Source organism: Siniperca chuatsi, linkage group LG19, assembly GCF_020085105.1.
Source record: "Siniperca chuatsi isolate FFG_IHB_CAS linkage group LG19, ASM2008510v1, whole genome shotgun sequence".
Taxonomy (NCBI): Eukaryota; Metazoa; Chordata; class Actinopteri; order Centrarchiformes; family Sinipercidae; genus Siniperca; species Siniperca chuatsi.
The window spans coordinates 18,923,100-18,950,585 of NC_058060.1; the positions used below are offsets into that span (position 1 = coordinate 18,923,100).

Below are 27,486 nucleotides of genomic sequence, written 5' to 3' on the forward strand. Positions count from 1 at the left end.
CTTGACTTTTTTTTTTCATGCCAGTTTCTACTTCTACTCCACTACATGTCAGAGGCAAATATTGTACTTTTTACTGCACTACAATTATTTGACAGCTTTATTTACTTTACAAATTAAAATTTTTGCATACAAAACAAATGAAGAGCTTATAAAATGTTTTGTTATAAATTAAACTACCTAACAGTTTATACAAGTACAGTTGAAATGATTAATCGATTAATAAATTAGCCGATTGCCAGATTATTTGTATAATCGTTTAAGTCATTTTTCATGCAGAAACATTTCAGCTTCTCAAATGTGAGGATTTGCTTATTTTCCTTACGTTAATTTGAATAATTATGAATTCTGTACTATTGGGACAAAACAAGCATTGTGTCACTTTGGGCTCTGGGTCATTGTGACGGCATTTCTCACTATTTCCAGAATGTTTACAAACCAAACAATCAATCGATTAATGGAGAAAATAATTAGCAGATTAATCCATAATGAAAATAATCCTTAGTTGCAGTCCGATACAAAATAGTTAAAAATCCGCTCCACCAGTAAAATCCTTCTTTTACATTAATGCATCAGTAATAATAATCTAACGATATATTAAACAGTATAACAGTCACAGGGGACATTGAGTACTTTCACTTTTAATACTTTAAGTACATTTTGCTGATTATACTTACATACTTTTACTTAGGTATCATTGTCAATGCAGGACTTGTGACTGAGTATTTTTACTTAAGTAAAGGATCTGAATACTTCCTCCACCACTGATACTTAATCTATTTTCCTCGAATCTTGTTATCTTTGTACACCTTACAGCAGCTTTAAAGCAGAAGAGGATTGTGTAGCTGCATGTTGGGGTGTTTTGCCTGCTGTTGATCTAGAGAATAAATGCAAATAAATCATTTTGGAACAATTTTAGGTATTTTTACTGACTTTATTTACATAAAAGATACTGTAAGTCGAGGCACAAAGCATAATATTTATGAGTTGAAATCCAAATTTAATTTTTAAAAATGTGTTAGCGCCTCAATAGGCCAAATGTTAAATCTATCTTCCAGCTTTCCTATACTCAGCGTACTGTAGATATTATACTGGTCTTGTGTCTCTGTGTAAGACAAGCTGATTCTATACTGTATGAGCTGACTTGATCAACATCAAAACACGTCTGACCTCTCTGCAATAACAGTGGGAGAATAACCTACCTGGACTCTGTAATTATGGGTAAACGTCAAACTGACTTAACAAATGTTGTGACTTTAATAAATAGTTATTATTCTCAAACATTTAAGGGGCAAAATTACTTAAATGCACCCTTTGATATCCACATCTTCACTATTTTCACCCACAGCAGAACTCCACTCCATAAACGTCAGCAAATTAAGGTGTTTTCTTTTTCCTCCCATATTCCAAATGCAATTATGCAAATAATTGTGCAGCACTGCTAAATTACCCTTCACTAAAAGAACACTCTCATACTCTGATTTTGTGCTCAAGCTCATTGGTGGGTTAGATTTCCTGTATCAGCGAGGCGTTCCTCGGAGGTGGCAGACAGGCATTTTATTGTTCACTGACCTCACCACAAGGAAGCAGGTGGAGGCCTTTCCACAGCATAATGCAGCAGTGCTGTAACGCTGACTGCAGCCTCGCTCCCACCTCAGAAAGAGCCTCTTTCACTCTGCTGCTCCCATATTCTCCCGAGGCGACAACCCTCGCATGGAGAAGTTTTGTGGGTGGGGGGAGGTAAGGGGGCTTCAATGCAATCCTCTCTCCCCTTTAGAGAGGAGGGAGGGAGGGAGAGGAGGCTGTGTGAAGTAAGCCATTCAGCTTGTTCAACCATCTTGCTGTGAAGGTTAACCACCCACGCCATGGCGGACCTTGGCTAGCATAGACACGACCCTCCCTCTGGGCACTGGGTTCACTTCTCTCCCCAAAGACATGTGTGTACAGAATACTTGCCAAAACCCCAGGGAGGCCTGGGCCGGGGTGAGGAATTACTGACTTAATGTGAGGAGACGAGGAGGGGCAGGCTGCTTCAGAACAAACTGTTCACTGCCTCCAGGCGCTGCAGTAAAGCTTTTAGGCACACCGGGATGACTACAAGAAGTATTATTCTGAATATGAGCACGCCATCACTACTGATTTTTCTGCCATATTACCTTTTCTTCAGCTCTGCCAAGCAGATAACAGATACCTCCAGGAGTAACTGTTCAAGCATGCTGCATACAGATCCTATAAACAGTTGTCTTTTTGTCTAATGAGACTGAAACAAGTGTTTTTACACACTCTGAGCGGACATATCACTCTTTAATACCTCAAAAAAAGAACATATCTTAAAGAAAAGGCAGCCAATGGCTTCAGCTTGTTTCCAGTATTATTTTAATCATCTTCATTAAGGAAGACTTATGGCTCAAGTTTTTTCTCAATTAATTATTAACATTGAAGGCCTTTGTTCATGTATTCTTTCAAGACACTACCTCCTATATTTAAAAAAAAAAAAAAAAAAAAAAAAGAGTATAAATATTGTTGCTCGGCTCCTGTGAGAATACGTCAATGGCAGGAATACAAGTAGTCCATGTTCAGGGAGTTGTGTGAGAAGACACCTCCTTGACTCATAATTTGTGACTCATAGGTCAAAAGTACTCATAAATACTGAGCAGAGAGATTTTCAGCTGGAGGATACGACTAGGAACTTATGCATCAGCACTCATTTGCTCTGTCAAAGTGTCAATGAGCAAGACGGTGCTGTTCTTGAGCTGATCCTGACCTCTTTCTGCCAAATACAAAAGGTGAGACTTTCAGTGTATGGATCACAAAAGTGCCATATTACAATTCACATTATTTTGTGCAAGTATCCTTTAGTCCAGGCAGCATCTTTGAGACCCCAACACTCTAAGGAAGCCCAGGCTTCTAGGTGCTGTTGGCCTGCTCTTGTTCAAAAAGAGCCATGGCTAGATGTGAGCGTGAGCCCAGACCCTGCAGGTTGCTGAGGACACAGCGGTGGTAGATATCCTCACTGAACCGTGGGTTACACACTCGTCGCACATATTTCTGGATCAGCGCCGGCTCTACAGCTCTGAACACATGAAGACCAGAGTAACGGACAAATATGTCGTACACGTCCATGCTTTCCAGCAGCTCCTCGTTGTCCAAGATGTCGGCAGCCATCTTGGTCCGCGCCGTCATGTAGTCCGCATTGTAAAAGCAAGCCTCGTCAAAGACGTGGCGGTCAAAGTGGCCGTCTCGCAGTGACTCAGAGGCAAAAGAGGAGGAGGCAGCAGAGGGCTGCTGGTCGCGGTAGACGACAGCAGGACTGTACTCTTGGAAGTGGATGGGGAAGAAGACCTGCCAGTTGCTGATGGCGTTCATTCTGCAGCGATTCAGGAAGTCAGCATTGATCTCTGTCCACACACTGGCCAGGAAAAACAGCGTGTCCACTGGGTGCTTCTTAGAGATGATGTCCATCAGCTTGACCTGCGAGGGCACCTCCGTCTTCACGCTGATCCAGGGGATCTTCACGTCTCCGTAGCGCTTCTCCACCTCCCCAATCATGGCCTTAATGCCAGCGAACACATCAGTCTGGCTGACTCGTTGTGCATCAAAGGGATCGTAGATGAACAGGAATGTGAGTAAAACATTGTCATGGGTGTCCAGAGTGTTCATCACGTACATGTCGAGGAAGTTACCAACATAGTCCTGATCCTGGGCAGTGACAGGTAGGATGACCTGCACCCGTGTTGCCTCTGTCACATAGGGCATGGGGATAATCTCAACTGCACTTAGAGGTCGCAACAAGTTAACCCGTTTGGCAATGACTTGACTGTGGTCTTTCTGGGTATAGGCCTCCAGCGCAAGGTCCAGCACATACTCCATACCACGCGTGGGATCAAAGCGTCGGTAACCGTTAAGAAGACGCTGCTTGCGGAAGCGTAGCTGGGGCTGGTAGCGTTCGTTTAGACGCTCTACCGCAATCTCCAGAACTGCGTTTACATCCGCGCGGTCAGCCCCTTTCATCTCACACTTGGGGGAGCTGTCAATGCACGAGTAAATATGCTCTTCAGTAAAGTACTCCCAGTTTATAACCTCAAAACGGGTTTTTGGCTTGAAGGGAGGGTTGATTCCAATAGGCCACGTGACTCCAGCCTTACCCTCTGGTGTCAGGTCACTCAGATTGTTGATCTGCATCTGATGAGTACACAAAAAAATGTGTCAAATGGGAACGCACTGTGTAAACATTTGCCTTCATGACATATTTGATTGCTCTGTGGCGTAGGGTATATTTCAAGTTATGTCAAAACAGTGCTAATGAACTATCATTAGCAGCTACTTTAATTACATAATAAGGCTTCTCAGGCAGATCATATTCACAGGTTGATGACGCTGGAATGTAACACTTCATGCCCCAGCAAAACACCCCATCCCTTGTCTTGGCTTTCTGACATGTTTAAATATTGTTTTAGTCAGGAATTTCTGCCCTGGCTCAAAAAGTAGGGAGTGGAGAAGAGGAAAAAAAAAAACAGTATACTTTCACACAGAACTCATCACCATCACAAGGAGCCCACTAAAGCAATCCCATCAGATAAGAGTTACAAAAAACTAACTGTTGATAGTTAAGAGAAAGCAGTATTATAGACCTGCAGCTGTTGAATCTGTAGGTAAGTCTGTTCCAGCTCAATCTGGCTGAAGCGTTTGTGTAGGCGGTACATGAGATTTGGTTCTGATATAGGATGGACCGTGAAGGCATTTTTAAACTGTACGCTATCTTCGCGCTCTGGATCTGCGTTTTTCCCGAGCTCAAAGTAACGATAGGTCATCTCCTGTGAGCCACACAAACATTGAAAAAGACAAAAAGAAATGTTAGTATAGATATTCCGCCAAAAAAACTGTGTCAAATGTGTATTAAATTGATAAAATTTCTCTTATAATTTCCATGCACATTTCTATTGGTGTCCATGCATTAGTTTGTTTTTTTACCTGGTGCACCTCCACACAACTGAGACCCAGGTAGTCAATAATGCAGCGGCCAAGCCACTCATCAGGTCTCACACTGAGGATGTCATTACGGCAGCTGTCAAGGTGGGGCTGCAGACGGGCCAGCAGACTGCGGGACAGCAGGTAGCCATAGCCCCCGTGGCAGTAGCGTGCCTTCTCCTCTCCACCAATAAACTCCTCCGCCCTGCCCATATACAGGTCCTGACCTGCACTGAGGTGGCCCACCAGCTCTGACAGACGATCTGCTTGCATGTAAGTGTCATCCTGGGCTAAGAGGAACCAGTCATAGTCTGAGCCGTAGTGCTGGTGGAGGTGACGCACTGTCTCGTACATCAGCCACACTGGACGGTCATCACCGTGGGCAACCACAGTCATGCCGTGAGGCACCTTAGGGCTGCGCAGGCCTGTGAAGAAAAAGGTGCGGTGGAAGTGGTGGGCAACTGTGCGATTCACCGCCACGGCCAGCGTGTTGAGGGTGGCCCGAGAGGTCAGGACACCCACCAGCAGTCGCTCTCTGATGCCCAGTTCAGTGTGAATATACCGAGTTCTGGAGAGGTGGCCGAGCAAAGACAAATGAATAGAGGACATCAAAACACAAACAGAATAAAGGTGATAATTTAAACAGTCAACTCGTTTCCATCACAAGAAATATAGATGTCAACAGACTCAAACACATTTACACAAAGTTCTAAAACTATTTTACATTAAAAACGTTAAAAGTTAAGATAAAAGATTCTAATTATGTGAAGCTTTTACCAGCCAATAATCAGCTGTAGGATTTGAAATAAGACATGTAAAGGAGGCTGAGATCTGTGGATCAACAGGTCTGCTCTCTCTCATCTGAGCTACTGTATATCTGTACAAAGACATTTGAGTGACATAATCTCTAATCTATAGGCCACCTCTACTGTATATCCCACTCAGTGCATTTAGATTATAGCAGGGGAGATTTAAATGTAAGCCTATTAAATAGATAATTAACAAATGTAAACCCTCTGGATTCAAACTGTGTCCAGTTTCTTAAAACAAATCCGCTAAGATATAAAGTAATGTGATGTGGTGCTTCTTCAACAAATCTGTCTTTAAATTTGCTGAATAAAAAGTCAACATCTGCACGAGTAGTTCTTGCAGAAAGCCCATTCTTCACCACTGACACAGACTTTTCATGCAATTCTGTCTACCATCTACCTCGGATAATATGGAAAGCATAGCTGTGCACATTATTGTGATGGGAACATGACAAAGACACGACTTCCACACTCACCTGAGGACTTTCTTGTGTGGCTTGTTTGGGTCCTTGTGATAGGGCACGATACGTGGCTGGAAGTCTTCATTTCCAGCTCCATCCCTTGAGTCTCTCTGGGCATCTCCTCTGCCAATGAAAAGCCTCCCATTGCCGAGTTCATCTCTACAGGATTCATCGGTATCCCCTTCTGTCCAGGACACCATCAAAAGGCTCAGACTACATCCCAGAGACAGCCCGAGGATAAGGGGTAAAGCAGGCCTGAACACGGCCAAAAAGGAGGAGAGACGCATGTCTGGCAGTTATGAGCTACTCTTGATGAAGCTGTTCTGGAAAAATTTACTCGCTACAGAGCATTTGAAGATGTGCCAACTCTCATGCCCTAGTTTAACATTTTCGCCAGAACACAGCCTATGTTAGGGGAAATTTATTTGCCGACACTGACAGAAAATTCCCCTAAATGTCACATGTCTCTTCCCTCTGTCCCATCCGGTGAGGTAGTCGTTATTAAAGTTTCTAATCAACCTATCAAGCAAAGATTAACACTGTATCTGAACGTTACCTCGTGGAGCAACAATTTACAGATTTTGCACATGTAAGAAATGCTGTTTTTATCTGTGTCTTAATATAACATGCCCAAACTGTAAACGTGCAGGTATCTGTGTGTAAACTAGTCTGTCCTTTTGTAAGAACAAATAATTACAAATAGCTTAAAACCATTGACGTGTATTGCGGTTTAACTGCTGTCTAACAAACCAAGCTGGTTATGTTAGTCACTGTCATGTTAACTAACGTTACTCTGTGTATTCATTGCCTTTTGGGCTAACGTTATGTTAATTAGCTGAACTACTTTTGGCTTGAGATAACGCTAATAGCCACTTCTAAAGTCAGCTAACTAATGTAGCACGACGCTAAATGTCACCTGGTAACGTTAAAGTTGACCGTTTGAGTTTACGTTAATCTAGTAAATCAGTAGTTTAAAGAAGAAGCAAGAGGAAAAGTTTTGATCACCGTATCCGAAATTATAACCTCAACAGTAACGTTATGTGTCGGAGGTACAAACACCAAAGAGCAAGCTAGCAAGTTAGCATCGCGTCCGTTGTTTTAGTGTAGATATGTCGCTCCTCAATCCATCTCCAACACTGACTTGAAGGCATATATCCCATTTTTCATCGTTGACACAGGTAAAAAGCCATCGGGCATTGTCATGCATATGTCGTCCATTTTCTTCAGTTTCTTGACTTCCTCAAAAATTGGGTGCCACACACTCACAGAGTAGAAATAACGTCCCTCTCACGTCGGTTACCCTCCTCATCACTGACTGAGCTAAATGCTGCTGTGCTGCAGCATCACCTCTGACTGACTCAAGGGACCTGCACCTTTGCGATACGGATTACTTTAAACTGCATACCGAAGACCACATCAAGAAAATACAATGTTTAACGTTATATGAACGTATTAGTGAACGTGCGTCAAGTTATGGATCTTTGTGATGGTATAAAAAAAGGTGCATTTAGAAACCTTGGTTACACCTCAGGAAGATGATCTATCCATCGCACCAATCTGTCAGTTTATTATCAGGTTTACTAACGTAGCCTCTGTCTAGTTAGTCCCAGACATTATTTGAATTATTTTACCGATTTATAAATTAAATCTGCTGCTAATTTAGGAGTAAAGGGACATTTTACTGCAGTCCCACGAGAAGGGGAGGGTACATCCATCCTCACCGCCCTTTTTGACCATATATGGTCCGTCTGGCGGTTTGGTGATCGGCTACATCCACCCGGCGAAAAGTGGACACGAGACGTCGGTGTGCTCCCGAGACCAGTAATTCGTTATCTAGGTAAGAGAGATATTTACGGTGCTTGACAACTATGGCTCAAATGAATAACATACACAGGTTTCTATTAGAATAAATGAAGGCTTGAAAAACACACATTAACCGCCGAATTAGCCGCCTTCAGACCTTGTCGTAGCTAGTTAGGCCTTTCGTCAAGTTAGCGGCTTAGGCCTGTCAGTTGTAGTTAGCTAGCTACCGTTGTTAGCTTAGCTAGAGAGCTAACACAGTCAACGGCTAGTTTATCAAAATTGATATGATCGTCCTTCTTTGTATGACATCCTGTCTTAATCAGCTAACGCAACTGTTTGGGTACTGTCGTCGGCGAATTGACTGTGAGGTGACAAATCTGCCGTTTATATTAGCGGCATCAGCTACCGTTAGCAACAGCTGGGCTATCAGGCTTTATAACGTTAAGAGCACAACGTGCAAGCAGGTGGGACTGGAAGGGACTATAATGCGGTCTTCGGTAGCATTACCACCACCACCACCACCATCATCATCATCATCATCATCACCGCTCATCAGGCCGAACCGTTGACCACGTTAGGCCCTTTCTAATAACGGTAGTCCTTCCTTAAAATCAGCTGTACATCGAAGTTAAACCGTGAGTTCATTTACCGGCACATTTTTTGTCACTGGTTCATCGGCGGGTGTTCTGCTCTGACACCACTTTCTGTAAGCGATTAGCCACTTTTACCCAGATTCATACTGGTATAATGAAAGTATTCTCGAAATGAAATGAAATCCTCGAACACCTGGGAATCTGCGCATGGTAATGTCTTTCCCTGACATAACATGGTATTATTTTAAAAAAAAAGAAGAAAAAAAAAAGATTATTGATCTATGCCCCCTTTATTTTATTTTATTTTATTTTCTGCTGTTGAATAGGCTTGCACAACCATGCCATCCGACTTAGCCAAGAAGAAGGCAGCAAAGAAAAAGGAGGCTGCTAAAGCCCGCCAGCGTACCAAAAAAACTGATGAGTTAAATGAGGAGGGTGAACAACCAGAGACCCAGCGTAACGGAGCAGAGAGCAATGGTGAGGACTCATCTTTGACTAAATGTTATAGGCTTGGTTGTGATTTACTAGGCCTGTATCATTCCTGAGACAATTCTGCCATTGGCTTGACTTACATATTTTGCTTGTCACCATACTACACGTGAAGTTGGCATTTTGTCAAATAGGTTCATGTCTACCTTGAAATGTGAGCAAAATAGTTAACAGGATTTCGTTTTGACAGGTATTGTCAGTTTGACAAAGGAGCTGGATGAATTTGAGCTGGCGAAGACCGAGGCACGGGCAGTGACAGGCGTACTGGCCTCACACCCCAACAGCACTGATGTCCACATTAGCAGTCTGTCGCTCACCTTCCATGGCCAAGAGCTTCTAGCAGACACCAGCCTGGAGCTCAATTCAGGCAGACGCTATGGGCTCATTGGCCTGAACGGCACAGGTAAAAAGGTCTCTCCTGGCACTTTACTAGTCAGTGGTCTGTACATTTCCTGGTACCTGATGCCATTTTTCCTTTTGCTGTTTTGGGAACTCGGACATCCTAAAAGCTACACTCCTTCAACACAAAGAACAGTACATATGTTATTCATTCACCACACCTTACACCTGTTTCAAAACATTAAACATTTGATAATTTACAACAGTTCCCCTAAGTGGGATGAATGTTTTACATAATGGATTTGTCAAATCATTTTATTTCTAATCTACTTATATCTGCCAGGAAAATCCATGCTGTTGTCAGCCATCGGGCATCGTGAGATTCCCATTCCAGAGCACATCGATATTTACCACTTGACCCGGGAGATGGCCCCTAGCGATAAGACAGCTCTGCAGTGTGTCATGGAGGTGGATGAACAGAGGATTATGCTGGAGAAGGAGGCAGAGAGACTTGCCCATGAGGACTGTGAGTTACATGTGATGTATTATGCAATAACTGCAGAGGGGAAATGTATTGTCACACCCTAGTTTGAGTGCAGTATCTCATATAATAGTTCTGTAGATGTATTGATTTGAAATGAATAGTAAATGCCTTTCTCTCACCCCTGCATAGCCGAGTGTGAGAAGCTGATGGAGCTGTATGAGCGTCTGGAGGAGCTGGATGCAGACAAGGCAGAGGTGCGTGCCTCTCGGATCCTCCACGGTTTGGGTTTCACCACTGCTATGCAGCAAAAGAAACTGAAGGACTTCAGTGGAGGATGGAGGATGCGTGTTGCTTTGGCCAGGTGAAGAAAATGCTTAGTATTACACTATTCATGTGTCAGCGCAGATTGGAATTTGAACAGTCTAGTCCTCTGATTTGTCTCGCTCGATTTGTAGAATGTTGTATTCAAATGCAGATTTAACCCATTTTGATTTTTTTATTTTTTTTTTGTGCAATTCAAATTGTGTATAACCCACTTGGTATCAAGTTCAGCTCGATGTGCTGATGGCCTCTTCTTGCACCAAATTCATCTGGTTCAGCAAGTTGATGTTTTCTGTCAAATTAAGACATTTTCTAAGTCAAACTAACAAAGTTGTTCGTCACACACAAAAGGCAACAAACGAGGAGTAGTCCATATTTGGGTACTTTACTGAATTGTAATGTAAAACTAATACTATTAGATTTAGAGGCACAAGAGAATAATAGTTTGTGAAATTTAAAGAGTTGACACATACAGTAAGTTTCAAAATGAGAAGTTTCCTTAAATTAAATTTTTATGACTATCCTATATTTATCCAGAGCCCTGTTCATCAAGCCCTTCATGCTGTTGCTGGATGAGCCCACTAACCACTTGGATCTGGATGCTTGTGTGTGGTTGGAGGAGGAGCTCAAGTCGTAAGTTCACACCCTACTTCATCCCTTAAAATGAGTCCTAACAGTTGATACGTATTGCTCATCCTGCTTGTTGTTGACAGGTTCAAGCGAATCCTTGTGCTCATCTCACACTCTCAAGACTTCCTGAACGGTGTGTGCACCAACATCATCCACCTGCATCAGAGAAAACTGAAGTACTACACGGTGAGAACACTTGGCTGACACCACTGCTGGTGCCAGAAAGGAAAACCGCCTTAGCATCCCTTGGAAGGTCTTTAAAAGTATCTTGAATGGACTCTGCCATATGTGATCTCATAATGCTAAAAAAGGAAACTGTGGGTAGGCTGTTACTAATTATGTGTCTGTCCTGTTGGATGACCATGCAAATCTATTTTTACTTCAAGGGTAACTATGACCAGTATGTGAAGACCAGAGAGGAGCTGGAAGAGAACCAAATGAAGCGCTTCAACTGGGAACAGGACCAGATAGCACACATGAAGGTAAATGAGAGACACCAAGTGGTGGAATGTTTTCACTGTAGACTCTTTAAAACAAGTCCATGTCCAGGGCCCCCAACCAGAAATGTGTCTTACCATGAATCCCCCTCTAGACAAGCGTTTTAACCAAGCAAACTTGTGTTTTTAATTAATTATAACATTAACTTTTGGGGGGAGAAGAAAAGTAGAGGTGCTATTTCACACAGCAAAAGCTGTTCTATTTAGTGTGGCTAATGTTTAGGCTGTCACTAACTAAATTGATCATATCAGGATCTAGGTGGCTAACCACATCAGCTAAACAATTTCCTGAGGGGAAACTTAAGCTAATTTTTTTATTTTTTATTAAAGCAGTCACATCCTAAGTTTTACAAACATTCATTCTGTTTTATTATCAGCTGAATCAAAACTGGTACTCATTGTTTTTACATCCGTCTCCTCTAGAATTACATAGCCAGGTTTGGTCATGGCTCTGCAAAGCTGGCACGACAGGCACAGAGCAAAGAGAAGACTCTGCAGAAGATGGTGGCCTCAGGCTTGACTGAAAAAGTTGTGAATGACAAGGTACTGAAATGATGGTTTGGAAACTACTTGCCTTAGCAGTGGTCTTCAGACTTTTGACCCAGTGAGGAATTGTGGCACGTGTATATTATTGTCATGGCATTTAATACCTGCCTCTGTCTCCCACAGACTCTGTCATTTTATTTTCCTCCCTGTGGGAAGATTCCTCCTCCTGTTATCATGGTTCAGAACGTGAGCTTCAAGTACAGTGACAACACAGTGAGTATAGTTAATATTACAGCATGGACAGAGCTTTATTCACTGAAATATAGATTAATTTCTCAGTCTCACTCATCTGTTAATGTTTCTATAGCCGCACATATATAAAAACCTGGAGTTTGGTATTGACTTGGATACAAGAGTGGCTCTGGTGGGGCCCAATGGAGCAGGAAAGTCCACACTGCTGAAGCTGCTGATGGGAGAGGTAGGCATCGTATATTTCCCCATTATGCTGCAATAACCTGCAGTTGTCTTCATAGTCTTCAAGTTCATTCTCCTTTTTTCTCCGTAGCTCCTACCCACCGATGGTATGATCCGCAAACATTCTCACGTCAAGATTGGCAGATATCACCAGGTAAAACACTGAGCCTGTTGACAGCACCTCCAATACTCATAGTTGATTTGGTGACACCTACTTACTGCAGGTCACAGAATTCTGGGGGCAGCAAAACAAACTATTTTCACTTTTTTTAATAAAGAAGTCAGGCAATTTTTCCATCATGCTGTGAGCAACTGTGATCTGATTTTTATGCCGCACATGGCATGAGTCTGCGAACAGCAGGACATAGTGAAAGGAGTTGGTTACCTCGTTGAGAAGTTGGAGGTGTGCAGCCTGTCACCTGCATGTCCTCATCTAACAACTCTGCCTGCTCCTTGATCCATTACTCCTGGTAATATTTCAAACTGATCTGCTGTCAAAATGCCAAAAATGACCATTGTCTTGTTTTGTAGACGGATTTTTGATGAGCGATAGCGGTCAGTGCGAATCTCACTGACAAACACATTGCATTTCCTGTGACTACTTCAAAATCAACGTTGACTCGTTTCACCAGTTAAATGCTTTTAATGGGAAGCTGCAGCAGTAGGAAATGTTAGGCTTGCATTAACAGTAACTTAATACAGCATTTTTTTCCCCCACAGGAATATCACCACAGACACCCAGTTCGTAATACTATAAATGCAAGGGCTTTCATATAATTTCATCAGTGGGCCATAGACTGAATCGCCATTGTGTTAACTCATTTGGCGATAGTGACTTAACACACTTATTTAAATGAATCTTCGAGATTGCCACTTTAACAACCAGAAAACATTAGTGTGATTTAAAGCTCCATTTAATTCAGGGCAAAAATTATGCGTTGCTAGACCTGGAAGAAAACCTTCCATATAAAGTATATTTACTATAAAATGTCTATCTGCTTATGTTACAGCATCTGACAGAGCAGCTGGAGCTGGACCTGTCTCCTTTGGAGTACATGATGAAGTGTTTCCCTGAGATCAAAGAAAAAGAGGAGATGAGGAAGATCATTGGTCGCTACGGACTGACGGGAAAACAGCAGGTAGGATTGGGATACTTAAAATGGGGAAAGTGCAAAATTCATTTCATTTTCTTGTTGTTTTTTTGATTGTCTGCAACTGTCTCTAAATTTACACCTGAAATTTCTTCCAGGTCAGTCCGATCAGGAACTTGTCAGATGGTCAGAAGTGCCGGGTGTGTTTTGCCTGGCTGGCCTGGCAGAACCCTCACATGTTGTTCCTTGACGAGCCCACCAATCACTTGGATATTGAGACTATTGACGCATTGGCAGACGCCGTCAATGAGTTTGACGGCGGCATGATGCTAGTTAGTCACGACTTCAGGCTGATTCAACAGGTATATATTTATCATTCAATAGATTAATTTAATGTTTAGTTGGAAATGGCGCTAGAGGATTTTACTTGACCAGTTGTAGCTAGCACAATTATAATCATCTCTTTTTCTCCAGGTGGCTCAGGAGATCTGGGTGTGTGAGAATCAAACCATCACAAAGTGGAACAGGGACATCCTGGCATACAAGGAGCACTTGAAATCAAAGATTGAAAAGCAAGCGCATGACATCTAAAACATCACACTCTGAGTCACTCCTTTATCTTGCATCATGGATTTGACCTGCAAGCTCCTGAGGAGGATGAGCAGGGTTTGCATTGCAGGAAATGTCTTAAGTAGAACTGAAACAATCTCTTATGCATCTTATTGGACACGTCTCTTGTACATGTTGTACTGTATTTCCATCTCGGTTTGACAGTGCGGCACCGTGCTGAACCCGACCCAACCCCCTCGCCTTTCACCTCAGGCTGCACTCTGATTGGCTGATTCACCTGAAGCATCTCAGTGCATTTTGGAATGCATTCCATTGTGCTGTCTTCATAGAAAAGTTTTATTTTTCCAAATGTTCTGTTTTATCCCAACATGTATGCAGCAGCTTTTAGGTCATATTTTATGATATTTAAAAGTTGAGGGTTTTTTTTTTGTGTAAAAGAGCAGTTCTGCCTTATTTAACAATGTAATGCAATAAAGGTTTGTCTGAATAAACAGAACATAAAAACAACAAATTTAGATTGAGAAGACTTTTATTTATTGTTCATTCTAAACTTAATGAATACAATGCTCGTATCCAAAAATCAAAAGCTGTTAGGGAAAATAAACTATTTTACATCTCTGTAAACAAGAGCACAAAACTTGAAGTGATTTAAAGAAGTTGCTTTGGATTCAGGCTTGTGAGCCCCCATGGCTGCATAGATCCTACCTCATCTTACAGCCACCACACTACACCATGTGTACGCAGCTCACCCTGTCTTCCATGTAACTGAAAATAGCTGGGCCGTCCAAAGAATATTGGCATTTCTTGGCATAACTAACGCTAACAGAAGGTAATACGACAGCCATCTCCAAAAAAAGAATGCATTTAAAAACAGAATTTGAGTTTAGGTGACATCACAAGTTAAAAAATCTTCATTATGAGGTCTTACAGTGTTCATGTCACACTGGAATAGTGTCAACATAACGCAGAAGTATGGCCGCGTTTTACTTAAAAAAAAAAAAAAAAAAATTCAGTTCCTCACAACAAAATTCTCATTTTAACAAGGTCCATCTCATGTTATGACATTCTCATTACTACGTACCATATTTTCTATGTTTTATCACAGAACTTCCCAAAATATACTTATCTTAATCTTGTTAACCAACTTGCCTCATTAAGAAACATTTCTTGTTCTGACAAATTGGTGTGTTATAACCAGACACTTCCATGTTAAAACGAGAAAAATATACAATCATTGCATACCTTGATCAATCATGGAACATAATGGATCTAGACATAATTTGGGATGTACTGTAGTAATGAGAAATTGTCATAACATTTCATTAAAACGAGAAACTGATCAAATATTTTGTCATGGTGGAAACAATACCCTGCCATACAGAAGCAACATGGGCATTAATTTCATTTTTATGAACAGGAGCTGACATCTCCTGTCTTTAGCAGATGTAACCGTTTTACAACAAATTGAAATTAATATTTTTTTAATCATCTTGGACAGCTGATGATATCTGCAGTAGTGTTTACTACATGTACAAACACTATAATTAATAGTGCCAAATATTCAAGCTAAAAAAGAAAATAAATATTGGGCTTAATTCTAATAAAAATCAGGAGGTTGAACTCAATTAATTCTTCTAATATATCCAACATGACATGAATGCAGCTCAAGATTCAGTATTAGTTTGTGACAGAATTATTACCTTATCTGCCTTCACATCCTCCAAAAAAATGTCATCAACCAGATTTGGTTGAAATTTGTTACTTAGGTTTTCGTTTCATTTCTACATATATCAGTCTGTTAGTCATTACAGCCTGAAAATACTGGCTGTGTTATAAGTTACATTTCCAACATTAAACATGTTCCTGCCAGTCGGCTCAAAAAGTGCCAACCAGGAGGAACACAGATAGCTCCAACCTATAAGGCTGCACATAAAGCTTTAAAGCTGTAACGTTTGTCAGGTGGAGTTCTCCAGAGACAAAAGGCTGCAGTGTATACAAGTAAATACAGATTAATTATATATACGTAAACGTTATAAATGGCCTAGTTTTTAAACACAAGGCTCCCGTTTAAGGTTTTAACTTGGGTGCGTGCTTGATTGACAGATTAGTGGCTGCACTAGCTGCAGTTCAAACAGTGCAAATAGGAGTGTTTCAGTTATGCCGTTTTTTTCATCCTGGCGACAGCATGTTTCAGGGGCTAAAAGGGGGCCACAGCAGTCAGAGGTGCACTCAGGTACAGTATGTGTGGACCAACCAACATTATGGATGCTCACTGGGCTTCCCACTCCTCATCTGAGACGTCGTCAGGGGAAATGGTGCGAGTGTTGCTGGCGCGAATGCTGCTGATGTTGGTGAAAGAGAGGAGGCTTGCGATACCCATCAGACTCACACCGGTGCCATCCAGATTCACCTGAGCCAGATGCATGTGTTTCAAGAACTTTAGACCTGAGGAAAACATATAAAAATGCATAGAGATTGTTCACCCAAGCAAGAAAAGATAACATTGTGGCCAAGTCAGACGAGGAAGGGGCCAGTGATTTTGAGTTTGACCTTACCGTGGTCTGTGATCCGTGTGCGGCTGAGATTAAGTTTAACAAGCTGATTGCAGCGGATCAGACCTCTCCTCACTACTGTGTCTCCCACCTGAGTGCTGGCTAACCCCAACACCTAAAAAACAGAAAAAATAAAATTCAGAAAAATATCCTGTTAACCTTTTATCAACAATACAGGCAGAGGTTTGCATGTTTTTTAATAAGACATAAATTAACCTGTTGGCAAATGTACTCCAAACTGAAAACTGCACTTTCAAAATCCTCTGTATAAATAACAAAATAGTATATTGCATGACAGATAATGACTAAGGTTTCCAACACAACTTTTAACCCCTGGCTCTCACCTTATCACATTTTCACCACTCTTAACCCTAGATTAATGAGTGCTGTACTGTAGCAGGGTTTGATTTGTGGAGCTAGGAAAGCAAGCAACTGAGTGCGTTAACCCAGAGTTATCAAGGAATACAGTGTCAAAATCTAAAACTTGAATGTCCAGGGTAATTGTTAACCAATAGGTTAAATTAACCCAGTGTTAAATGTGATCTAAGTTAACCTATGTTTATTATAACAAAGGGTGAAAATTACAGAGCAGCACATATTATTTCTCTACCATTTCTTAAACTAAGCTTGTGCTAGGCAATTGACAGATGGACAAATACACAAATGTCAGCAGTAAAATCACCTGGAGGTGTGGCAGACAGGTGATGAGCTCGGCCACTCCTCGGCTGGTGACTGCTGTTCGGTCCAAACAGAGCTCCTGCAGCTCCTGCAGGCCACGCAGAGAGGGAAGCCCTGCATCTGTCACCTGAGTGTTGCTAAGTGACAGCTTCTTCAACCTAGTACACACAATACTCCAGTCAATATCCCTGTTGTAATCATACCGAAACAACCGTTATGATGACCTGTGTGTATTGTACAGTACAAAGAAAACAGTTATAAAGTGTGGGAATGACCTGGCCATGGCGGAGAGCTGGCTGACTCCCTGGTCTGTGACTTGTGTGTAGTCTGTCAGGTCCAGCTCTGAGAGCAGAGACAGTCTAGAGAGGAATGACAACCCACTATCTGTCACACAGTGGCGTCCAGGGAGGGTCAGCTGAGTCAACTTTAGACCTGGGAGGAAAGTAGAAACCTTTCTAAGAGTTTAATTCACCACAGACTTGGACCACTTTGTTTCACTTTGTCTGTCTGCTCATTTTTAAATGTTTCTTTCCATTTACAAACCTGAGATGATCTGCAGGGCTTGATTCCCATCCGCTACAGGGATTCCCGCCAAACTGAGGGAAGACAGGGCAGGGTGGGTGGCGAGGTGCTCCAGAGAGCTTTCTGTAACACTTGTCCCATCCAGGTTCAGAGTCTGCAGGCTGGACACCTCTGCCAAAGCTGACACATCCCTGACCTGGCAGAACAGCACCCATCAAGACAAAGAAATGTCAGGAGGAGAAAATAACAAAATGATAAAACATGCCAGATGTGCCGGTAGAGCTGAAGTACCTTAGTCTGCTTGATGCTGAGGAGCCGCAGTTGTGGCACACAGGTGGGCAGGACTACTAGTGTGGCTTCAGTCACAGCCGTCTGGTTCAGGCTGAGCTGAGAGAGGCAGGATGGAGCTGAATTGAGATACAGCACCATCCCAGCATCGGTCACTTTGGTGTGGTCCAGGGACAGGAAACAGAGGCTCTTTAAACCTTGTAGGCACAGAAAGAAGGAAAGTAATATGTTGATATGTGGCAAAAATCTTTAAAACCCATTCAACACTAAATATAAGTACTTAACACAGAGCAGCTTATGTTGGGATCTGGCATTCTTGCACGTAGTTGTAACTGCCTAAAAAGTGGTGTTACATAATCTATTATACCCATTATCCCCTCCCCCTAGTAACAGTCTGAGCCTTGTTTGCAAGACAGCTTGTAGAAAGTCTAACCTGTGATATGCTGCAGACAGGAGTCAGTCAGTTTGCTACAGGAGGCCAGGTTGAGGTACTGGAGTTTGACCAGGCTGGACAGGATTGACAGCCCAGAGTCTGGACAAAACAAGTTTAGGAGATTAAAATGAAATAGCACAGATGGTGACCAAACATACTGCAGAAGTTAACGCAGCAAAATTGACATCTGAAAAGCCTAGAAACTTCATCCTGGGATAAAATTCTATACCTGTGATGAGAGGTGAGTTGACCAGACTCAGATGCTTCAGTGCTGTGAAGGCCCGTAACTGCCGCAGGAGCTCATTGGTGGAGTAAGCGTAGCAGTTGAGGACAAACTTCTGCAATGGACAGCCAAAGAAGAGCTCCAGGGTGCGTGGACGTAGAAGCCTCTCACGGGACATGTGGTTGAGCAGAAGCTCTGCTAACTCCGGGGTGAGGCATGCCAGACTGCTGCTGTACTGCATGCTGGGAGCTGAGAGAGTAGAGACACGGGGCCAAGAATTACAACAGTGTGTAAACAAAGCAATGAGACACATTTCATGAAAAATCTGTGTCTTACAACTGAATATTCTACACTGTCTCTTACCAGTCATGAGGTGGACAGTTGCCCGTGTGGCCAAGGCACATAGGGACGACACGCTTGGTGCCCTGAAGGGTCTTTTAGGGGGTGATGGTTGGCCCTGGGAGGCAGGGGGGTCTTCTTGCTGTGCAGCTCTTTGAAGACGCTCCACTGCAGCCAGACCTGCAGCACCAGGTGCCACCCGACCTCCCAAATCCTCAGGCTCTACTGGGTGCTCTTCTGGAGCCTCCCTGAAACACACAAACACAACTGTCTCTTACACCCATACTGTATTTTAATGTGCATGTAAAGTATGTCATGGTCGCTCTGTAACTTCAAGACTGTTATCAATAATCCTTCTCTACCTGCGTGTCTAACAATGCCTCTAAACTATGTAACAGGGCGTTGCTGTAAGAGAACATTTCATCTTGGCCAACCCACCTTGTTTAAATGGTTCAATACATAACAATAGATTAAAAAAAGCAGGTCACTGTTGGTACCGATTTTTATTGCATTAATTGGGATAACAATACAATTAGGGCTGCAACTAACAGTTACTTTCATTATCAATTCATCTGTTGATTTTCTCAATTAGTTGTTACAACAAAAAATGCCATCACACTTTCTCAGAGGCCAAGGTGACGTCTTCAAATGACTTGTTTTGTCCTAACAACAGCCCCAAAACCCAAAAATATTCAATTTACAATGATATAAAACAGAGAAAAGCAGCAAATCCTCACATTTGAGAAGCTGGAACCCACAAATGTTTAGCATTTTTGTTTGGAAAGTGACTTGAACAATTATTGTCAAAATAGCTTCCGATTAATTTTCTGTCGATCAACTAAATGATTAATTGATTTCAGCTACAATTATAATACAATAGAATGTAACTATAAACTGTATTGAAATTTTGTCCGAGCTGCGCCTCCTGCCCCCCTTCAGAATGATTATTAAAACTAGCTGCAACACAGTTTTAAATCAATTGTAGTCCAGTTGAAAATACTGCGACTGTAAAACATAAAGTTGTATCAACTTTACATTACAGTTCCTACAATATATTAGTGCCATTCTGTCTAGACACCCACCTGAGTCGATTGCCTTGCTCTGGCCAGTGGTGCCTGGGCTCAAATTCTCCACGGAACCTATTCTCCGGAAAGAAAGGCAGCCTCGGCATTCCTGTGGAAATTACACAAGTGACAACTGTAATCCATGAGGATATTCTAATGTCACCATGAAACTCACAGTAGTCACTGACATCAAAACCAGCCCATATTTTATATTATAACAAATAAAAATAAAAAATCACAGGCCTGTTAATATAACACCCCTCGGTTCTTGAGCATTTGTCTAGTCCTACTGTCTTTACAGTGAAAAAAAACCCAAAAACTTTTTATATCCCACACCTCTAATCAACATCTTTTCTTGTGGATCTTTGATTCTCCTCAAACTAGCTTCAACTGGGATTGAGCTCTGTTCACTATCTGGTCTGGCACACATTCAGAATACTATATCACAACCACATGCTCTGAAAGACTGAATATGATTGGCTGACTGGCTGTAAGCACTCAGTTCTCACTGGTGGGACTCAGCAGTTCTGACCCTGCGTAATGCATGTTTGACAGCAAGGGGCATTCACCTACATATTTCCTAATCCTAATCTTTCTTACATATGACACACATTACATGACCAGTCAGTCTAATGTTCTGTAAACTGGGAAAATTATGCAACATACAGTATGAAACTGAATGAAAGTTACTCCAACAGCTGAAAGTGAGAGACACAGACTCGGTTTCTGGCATGGGAGAACAAAAAGTTCTACATGGATGAATAAATGGAAACACATGGAGGCAGGAAGGACGAGAGAGGGGGGAAAGCAAGCAAGCAACAACCCCAGACACACGGAGCAGTACCATTAAGCATGTGAGGTGGTTCTTCCTCTCCTTCTTGTTCCTCATCAACCTCTATGCCAGCGGCTTCCTCAGCATTACCAGGTACCAACCTATTTCCTCGCCCTGTTGAACAGCACCAGTAATGTAATTTTAACATTCTGGTTTGTTGAAATAATTGAGCCTATACAGTTGCAAAGTGGGAGGAGCTATTTTGGAAGTAAAAATCACATTCATTTTCTCCATAGACAATGTGAGGTGATTCGCAGTTGGAGCATTTTAACCACTTGGATTGACATGAAAGCCAAAGATTGAGAAAACTGAAAATCTTAAAATGTGTTCACTTTCAGATTCTGGGTCAATTTTGGATGAATTCAGCAACTACGGCGCTGTGTTTTGTTCCCAACTGCAACAATGTGAAGTGTTTGATTCATGCTTCTGATTCGCCACTTCTCCGTGGCAACAGCAGCAGAGGCTCATGGGTATAGCAGTATTTGGAGCAGTCCTCCATGCCATAATAAATGTAAAAACATGATTTCTAAGAAATAATTAAAATTAATGGTCATAACATAAACCTATAGGATTGTAACATCATCAAGGAGACTACCATGGTTCTATGTTGAGTAACATTGAGGAAATCATTAAAACTAAATTTTGAAAAGGGAATTCAGATTGGAGAAAACCCATCCAGAACCAGCCACTTTGCAAATCTCTAAATACTTTGTATAGGCTACTACAGTAATACAACTGTACACAACAAACAAGCTTTGATGAATAAACATTTGAGAGGTAAAAATCTGCAAATCTGCTTAAAACTTGCTTGTAATATGTAATGAGTTTTTTTCCTAGCATTTAATACTTACCCCAGAAGTGAGACAGACCAGATGGTGAAGGGCCAACTCCAGGTATCCCTGCATAATTCACTGCCTCTTCCCACAGCTGGTTGGGTAGTGGAGGAGGCAGAACAAGGCCCTGCCCTCCTGCCCCTTCCAGGACAGGCATATGTGGCACAGGAGGAGACACAGCACATGGAGGCGGCTCATTCTGTCCCATTGATGGTGGATCTGCAGGACTCGGTGGATCCTGAGGTGTCTCTGGAGGAGTGGTCTGAATACACAGTGCAGCATTGGGTGTGAGGCCAAGAGAGTGCAGCGAACAAGCAAGCTCTGCCTCCCCAAAGCGTTTCCGTGGAAAACCCTGGAGGAGGGAAAAGGAGGGTAGGGAGGGGTGACGTCCGGTGATGTGCTCCACGACACTGCGCAGAGGAGCATCAGCTGGGAAGCGCTCACGCATGGACTCACCGGATGGCAGTCGAATCTGCAGCAAAAAACATGAGCTGTTATTCTGTAGTTTGACATTATCTACTTCATGCACACACAGAAATTTTTATTTTTCATAGTCTTACCATGAGGATACAGTTGTTATCCAAATTAGTCTGAATGTTTCCTCCGAGCTTCTGCCCTTGAACACTGGGAGGAGACGTCTCTGTGGCGGCGCTTGTCTGGATCTTCTCCTGCAGGCTCCTCCGATCCTCAGCTATCCGCTTTAACACCAACTCGCGCTCCTGGCAGACCAACACACATAAGACAAGATGTTCTGTTCTCAGATTACAAATCAGACACTTGGCTTTAAAGATTTTGTTCTCTGTGTGATAACAAACAAATTGCCCCTGAGTTGGCACTGTTCACTCCCAGAAGTTCATCTTTTCAGCACTGCCGACCTGTTTCTTTTGTCTTCTCTCTGCTCTGGCCTCCTGAGCAACACGCTGTCTCTGCTGCTCTTCAAAGTCACTCTTGTCCTGTTTGATGCGGGACTCGACTGGTAGTGGTTCTGGGGACAGGGTGCAAGACTGTGATGGTCTCAGCACCAATGAAGGGGATGCTGTTAAAGTAAAAAACAACAAATTTACAAACAATTTTAAACTATTTCTTTAAGTCTTATTGAAAACTTAAATGACATGAATACAAAGAAATATTTACAGGATATTACAATGAAGGATTTAACTTATATATGACCCTCTATCCTTAAAAGCAAACACAGTCTTTAGAAAATAGCTTGGTGTTATACCTCTGCTGTCAGAAGGAGATGTTTGTGTCTCCGAAGTGCTGGCTGCCTCTTTGGGTGGGTTGAAAGCAGAAAATGCTGTCTCAGCTGGCTGTGATGACTGCTTGACCAACCTGTGCCGTGGATACTGACCCTGCAAGAGCCTATCAACATATGACAGAGGGACACAGAAGTAATTTACTGAAAGAGGTGTGGTCTTCTAGAAACTTAAGGGAAATTGCATTTAATAAATGCTAACTATTTAAGATTTAAGAAAAGCTTAAACTCACCACTCGGCTGCATCTGGCACAGAAAAATGCCCCGCCTGTACGGCTGCCTGGATCTGTTCCTCTGTGAAACCCATCTCACTGAGGATGAGGAATAACTCCCCAATAGTCTGTAAAACAAGCAAATCAAATAGACATCAAAAAGGCTTGTAAACAAGGGTTGACCAACCAGTTTGTTCATAATGTCCTGATGTCTTAAGTAACAATCAAATGATTTTTTCAGACTACAGATAATCAAGCTTTCTTTGTTGTTACCTTAAGTTTTCAATCAGGTGAACTATCCCACAGTTATTGTTTATGATGTGTTAAAAGCACACATTTTAGACAGACTGTTCTAGTTTTATTACTGCTTTGTATGATCTGCCATGTACTGTTTGTGGGGAGGCCGATACCACTATCCAATTAATCAATCAATTAATTATCCAGTTATTTCTATTTTTAATATCCAAGGACAATCCTGCACCTTATGTTACAACATATAACATTATCTATTAATTTGCAGGACAATGCACTATAATTACACTTTGTATATTCATTAGAGTGAAAGATAACTGTCCTGCTTTTAGGCTCTATTCTTAGCTTTTATTTTATTCTGTTTCCTACTCTATATTACTTGGCTTTTGTTTTTTTAAATTGTATTTTGCTTCTGCTTAAACACTGCGAAATTCCCCTTTTGGGATTAATAAGGTACTCTATCTAACTATATGCAATTTGCCAGTTGCATTAACTAAAACACATTATATTACTGAAAATATTTAGCCAATATCAATAATACCTTTTACAGCAAGTTTACAGCTATCTATAACAGTTACACTAATATATTTATATAACATTTTAAATTTGCCATCATTATTTTATAACTTAGCTCTGCTTAGATTAATGTTTGACAACTGCAAGTAAACTGGGTTATTGTCATAGAAATGTTAAAATTATTAATAAAAAGGTCCTAAAGACTTTATAAGGGCTGTTAATAGGTCCTGGTGGAATATTTAGTTATTGCCTTTAACCTTAATCCATAAGCATACTATCTAGCAATATCATTTAACTGTGTTTTAGCGTGAACTAGCTACAACTTAACATTTTTGTCTTTGTTTGTCCCTCATTAAATCTGACAGGGGCTGACCTGCAGTTTGGCTTTTAAACTTTCCAATTCTAAGTTAATGTTAGTTCACAAAGTTTTTATCAGTTAGTTAGCTTCTGTCGGGATAAATGCATCAATTCACAGTAAAGTCGACGAATTTAAACAGACCACAAGCTAACCTACAGCTAACGCTAGGCACGATGTTATGTCTGTGGTACAGGCTGTCAACAAACAACATGAGCATGCCGGCTAACGGTTAGCTGAGGCAGAACGACGGCGAGGCTAAAGCTAAAGCAGCTAGCAAGCTAATATCTGTGTGCAGTACAGTGTCGTGTCAAACGCAGCTCGGTAATTTTCATCTTACCGGAGGGGCAGCAGAACTCATGCCGTCGTTTCAAGGTTAAGGTAGGAAAATCTAAGAGAAACGAATATTAATTAACAACTTTGTTGACTTCCTGGTTTGTGTCTGCTGCGCAGACTGCTATGCTAGCAACACTAACCTCGCCCCCTTTGACTTGGAGATTGACAGAATATCCAGAAGGAACCAGCCTATCGACACCGCGGAGAGCCCGGACTTTATCCACCGAGGCTGCGGCGTACAAACACAATCTACCTCTCAATTATTGACAGACCCAAACCCCAACCGCCGCCCTAACAATAACCTTAATCAGCTATGACTAAACATATCCATGTCATCTGTGAAGATTGCTTTTGTTTAGCCGCAGTTTAGCAGTAAACGCTGTTTGACAAACTAACGGTATAACTTCCCAAACATGTGACGGATTATCGCAAAATTAGACCACATGTAAAAATATTTGTGCAGGCATATATTTATATATATATATATATATATATATATATATATATATATATATATATATATATATATATATATATATATATATATATATATATATATATATATATATATATATATATATATATATATAAAGACAGAAAGAAAGGATGTGTATGATAATTATTATATTTAACAGGTGCAACTCCTGGTGTCAGTAGCGGCCTGCCACCAGTAGGGGTCGCTCTGACTCATTGCACTGACTGATTGGCAACTCAACGGTATGAAAACTTTACTGGACACGAAAAATAAGGTAGATACCGTAAGAGCAACTGAAGAAAGATACAAACCTTGATCCTGAGTGACATTATTATGATTCTATCTGACTTTAAAAAGTTAATTAAAATATATAGGAAAAAATATAGGAATGTGGGAATCCAACTAGAGAATACTTTCAATGACTTTGATTAAGCCTTCTTCAATACCACAACATAAAAGGCACAACAGGAATAGTAGGTGATACTGTCATTAAGTTAGATATGGTTTTCATAAACCTGCTATTGAGCAGAGTATGATAGATAGGATTCACAAAAGAATAGGACAAGTATCTGAACAACTAAATAAACTGTATATTTATGGTATATTTTTATTTGTTTATCCCTTCTTCTTTATTAATATATCCAACTACAATTAGATATATAAGATAGATAAACACATATAAATCCAACTACCTTTTTTAAAAATGAAGGTGTGAAATTAAGAAGTTCACTGTTTTGATTGACCAGATTGTTCATATGTTTCACCCAAATTAATGGAGTAAAAAAATGTCCATTTGCTACTTTATACCGTTTAGGAATGTTACGTATGTTTTACACTGTTTGCTTATTATAGGCCTAAGTGTTCAGATATGTACTGGTGCACTGTATGATATGTCATGTTGGGCACAGTTGAATGCTGGGCAAAAATGAGCTGCTGGGCCCCTATTAACCACCCATTTCTCCCACTGTCTGTGCAGTGTGTATAGTTTTTCAAGTAACTCAAAATACTACCTGTTCCTAAGTGTGTGTGTGTGTGTGTGTCAATTTTGATATACAGGAAGTTGTGGTGGGGACAAAAAGCAGGACATAGAGACAGAGTAGATAAGGTAAAAAAGGCAGTTTACTTGGCAACAGGTGGGCAGTCAGTCAGCAAAAGCAAGTACTGTATATATATAGATATACAGTACATATATATATATATATATATATACACACACACACATACACATACACACACACACAGTAGGTGACTAGACATGAGGGGCACGTGTGCAGGCAGGTGCTGGTCAGCGGACTACCGAGCAGCAGGAAGGGTTGAACCACTGCTGGTCAAGAAGGGCTGTTTATTTTATTGCTTTTGTGTATTATGTGAAGCACTTTGTACTTTGTTTTGATAAGTGCTCTATAAATAAAGTTTTATTATCATTATTATTATTATTATTGCAATGAGAGGAGATGGTATGAATAATGGTGCAAATATATTAAAATGATGCTGAACCCATGACAATGTGGTCATTTGATGAAACATATTAATTTAGGAATATGCACCATATAAGCACAACCCTGAAAAAGGTCTTTAAATTAGATTTTGCTTTATTGATGCATGTTCTTAAACAACTTTGTAATTAAATTAGAATAAACCAGTTGATAGTTAGTAAGCTTTTTGGGGCCCTCATGCAAAATGCCTGCTTTGACTAGCTGGTAATTGTAGTAATGAAGTTCATTCTTCAGATCACGTGATACAATCAAAAGCTTCATGGCAGGTACTAAATGAATCCTTTTAGATGTTTTGTCAATATTGTTTTTTTAAAGGGCCTATTTTGATTTAATTTAGATTTAATTTGTTTTATGATGATAATGATGATTATGGTGCTGATGATGGGATAACTTCCCTTTTTAATAGCTACATGCTACTGTAAATTAATCCTCATTTTGCATTTCAGTATCACGTTTTCATTATGACATTATGACAAAGAACCTCAAAACGTTTAATTGATATTTAATGTTTTTTCTGTTTATGTTGTTGCAGTTCATGGTCATCATAACGGAACGACGCCCTACCTCAAAAATATGAATCATCTTTCACGCAGGCGCAGCAATTTCTGTCTGGATAAAATGGCGACAAGCTGCCAGAAATTAAAGAGTAAAACCGGAAGTTGATTATTGTTGCCTTCAAAATAAACGCACAAAATAGCGTGTCAATACTTGTGTCATGCTGTACTGTGATGTTTTGTTATATTTTATTTATTATGAGCTAATTCACAAGTATAAGATTGTGGGTTTTTTGCCGTGGTGAATAGACACGTGTGT

At 41.1% G+C, this 27,486-nt stretch overlaps 3 protein-coding genes and 1 long non-coding RNA gene across 7 annotated transcripts; 2 read left to right on the forward strand and 2 right to left on the reverse strand.

Annotated features, from left to right (window-relative positions):
• Positions 1–907: 907 nt before the first annotated feature.
• chpf2 (chondroitin polymerizing factor 2) lies at positions 908–7,777 on the reverse strand. Of its 3 annotated transcripts, XM_044175884.1 has the most exons (5): positions 7,502–7,777; positions 6,251–6,490; positions 4,969–5,533; positions 4,629–4,811; positions 908–4,179 (listed from the first exon to the last, which is right to left on the reverse strand). In XM_044175884.1, exons 2-5 carry the CDS (start codon positions 6,433–6,435, stop codon positions 2,905–2,907), a joined length of 2,208 nt encoding a protein of 735 aa, XP_044031819.1. In that variant the 5' UTR covers positions 6,436–6,490; positions 7,502–7,777; the 3' UTR covers positions 908–2,904. The 3 variants fall into 3 exon arrangements, with proteins under 3 accessions (XP_044031819.1, XP_044031820.1, XP_044031818.1); XM_044175885.1 differs by having other exon boundaries at positions 4,969–5,390; positions 6,251–7,777; XM_044175883.1 differs by having other exon boundaries at positions 6,251–7,777.
• Positions 7,778–7,925: 148 nt separating this feature from the next.
• Positions 7,926–14,523, forward strand: abcf2b (ATP-binding cassette, sub-family F (GCN20), member 2b). The gene is made up of 15 exons (XM_044175886.1): positions 7,926–8,072; positions 8,958–9,108; positions 9,311–9,523; positions 9,803–9,985; positions 10,133–10,304; positions 10,802–10,897; positions 10,978–11,080; positions 11,281–11,376; positions 11,815–11,934; positions 12,061–12,150; positions 12,245–12,355; positions 12,443–12,505; positions 13,362–13,490; positions 13,601–13,804; positions 13,917–14,523. Exons 2-15 carry the CDS (start codon positions 8,970–8,972, stop codon positions 14,031–14,033), a joined length of 1,836 nt encoding a protein of 611 aa, XP_044031821.1. The 5' UTR covers positions 7,926–8,072; positions 8,958–8,969; the 3' UTR covers positions 14,034–14,523.
• Positions 14,524–24,981, reverse strand: si:ch73-173p19.1. 2 transcript variants are annotated; one of them, XM_044175882.1, is made up of 18 exons: positions 24,843–24,981; positions 24,707–24,757; positions 23,265–23,371; positions 22,999–23,138; positions 22,652–22,812; positions 22,337–22,495; positions 21,795–22,248; positions 20,956–21,057; positions 20,130–20,220; positions 19,072–19,295; positions 18,715–18,957; positions 18,486–18,584; positions 18,056–18,249; positions 17,786–17,960; positions 17,518–17,674; positions 17,247–17,400; positions 16,568–16,679; positions 14,524–16,457 (listed from the first exon to the last, which is right to left on the reverse strand). In XM_044175882.1, the coding sequence occupies exons 2-18, from the start codon at positions 24,725–24,727 to the stop codon at positions 16,282–16,284; spliced, it is 2,769 nt and encodes a 922-aa protein (XP_044031817.1). In that variant the 5' UTR covers positions 24,728–24,757; positions 24,843–24,981; the 3' UTR covers positions 14,524–16,281. The 2 variants fall into 2 exon arrangements, with proteins under 2 accessions (XP_044031817.1, XP_044031816.1); XM_044175881.1 differs by having other exon boundaries at positions 24,707–24,957.
• Positions 23,390–27,395, forward strand: LOC122866348. The gene is made up of 3 exons (XR_006375676.1): positions 23,390–24,747; positions 25,338–25,451; positions 27,206–27,395. It is a non-coding gene; the product is annotated as an uncharacterized LOC122866348 (long non-coding RNA).
• The last annotated feature ends 91 nt before the right edge of the window (positions 27,396–27,486 follow it).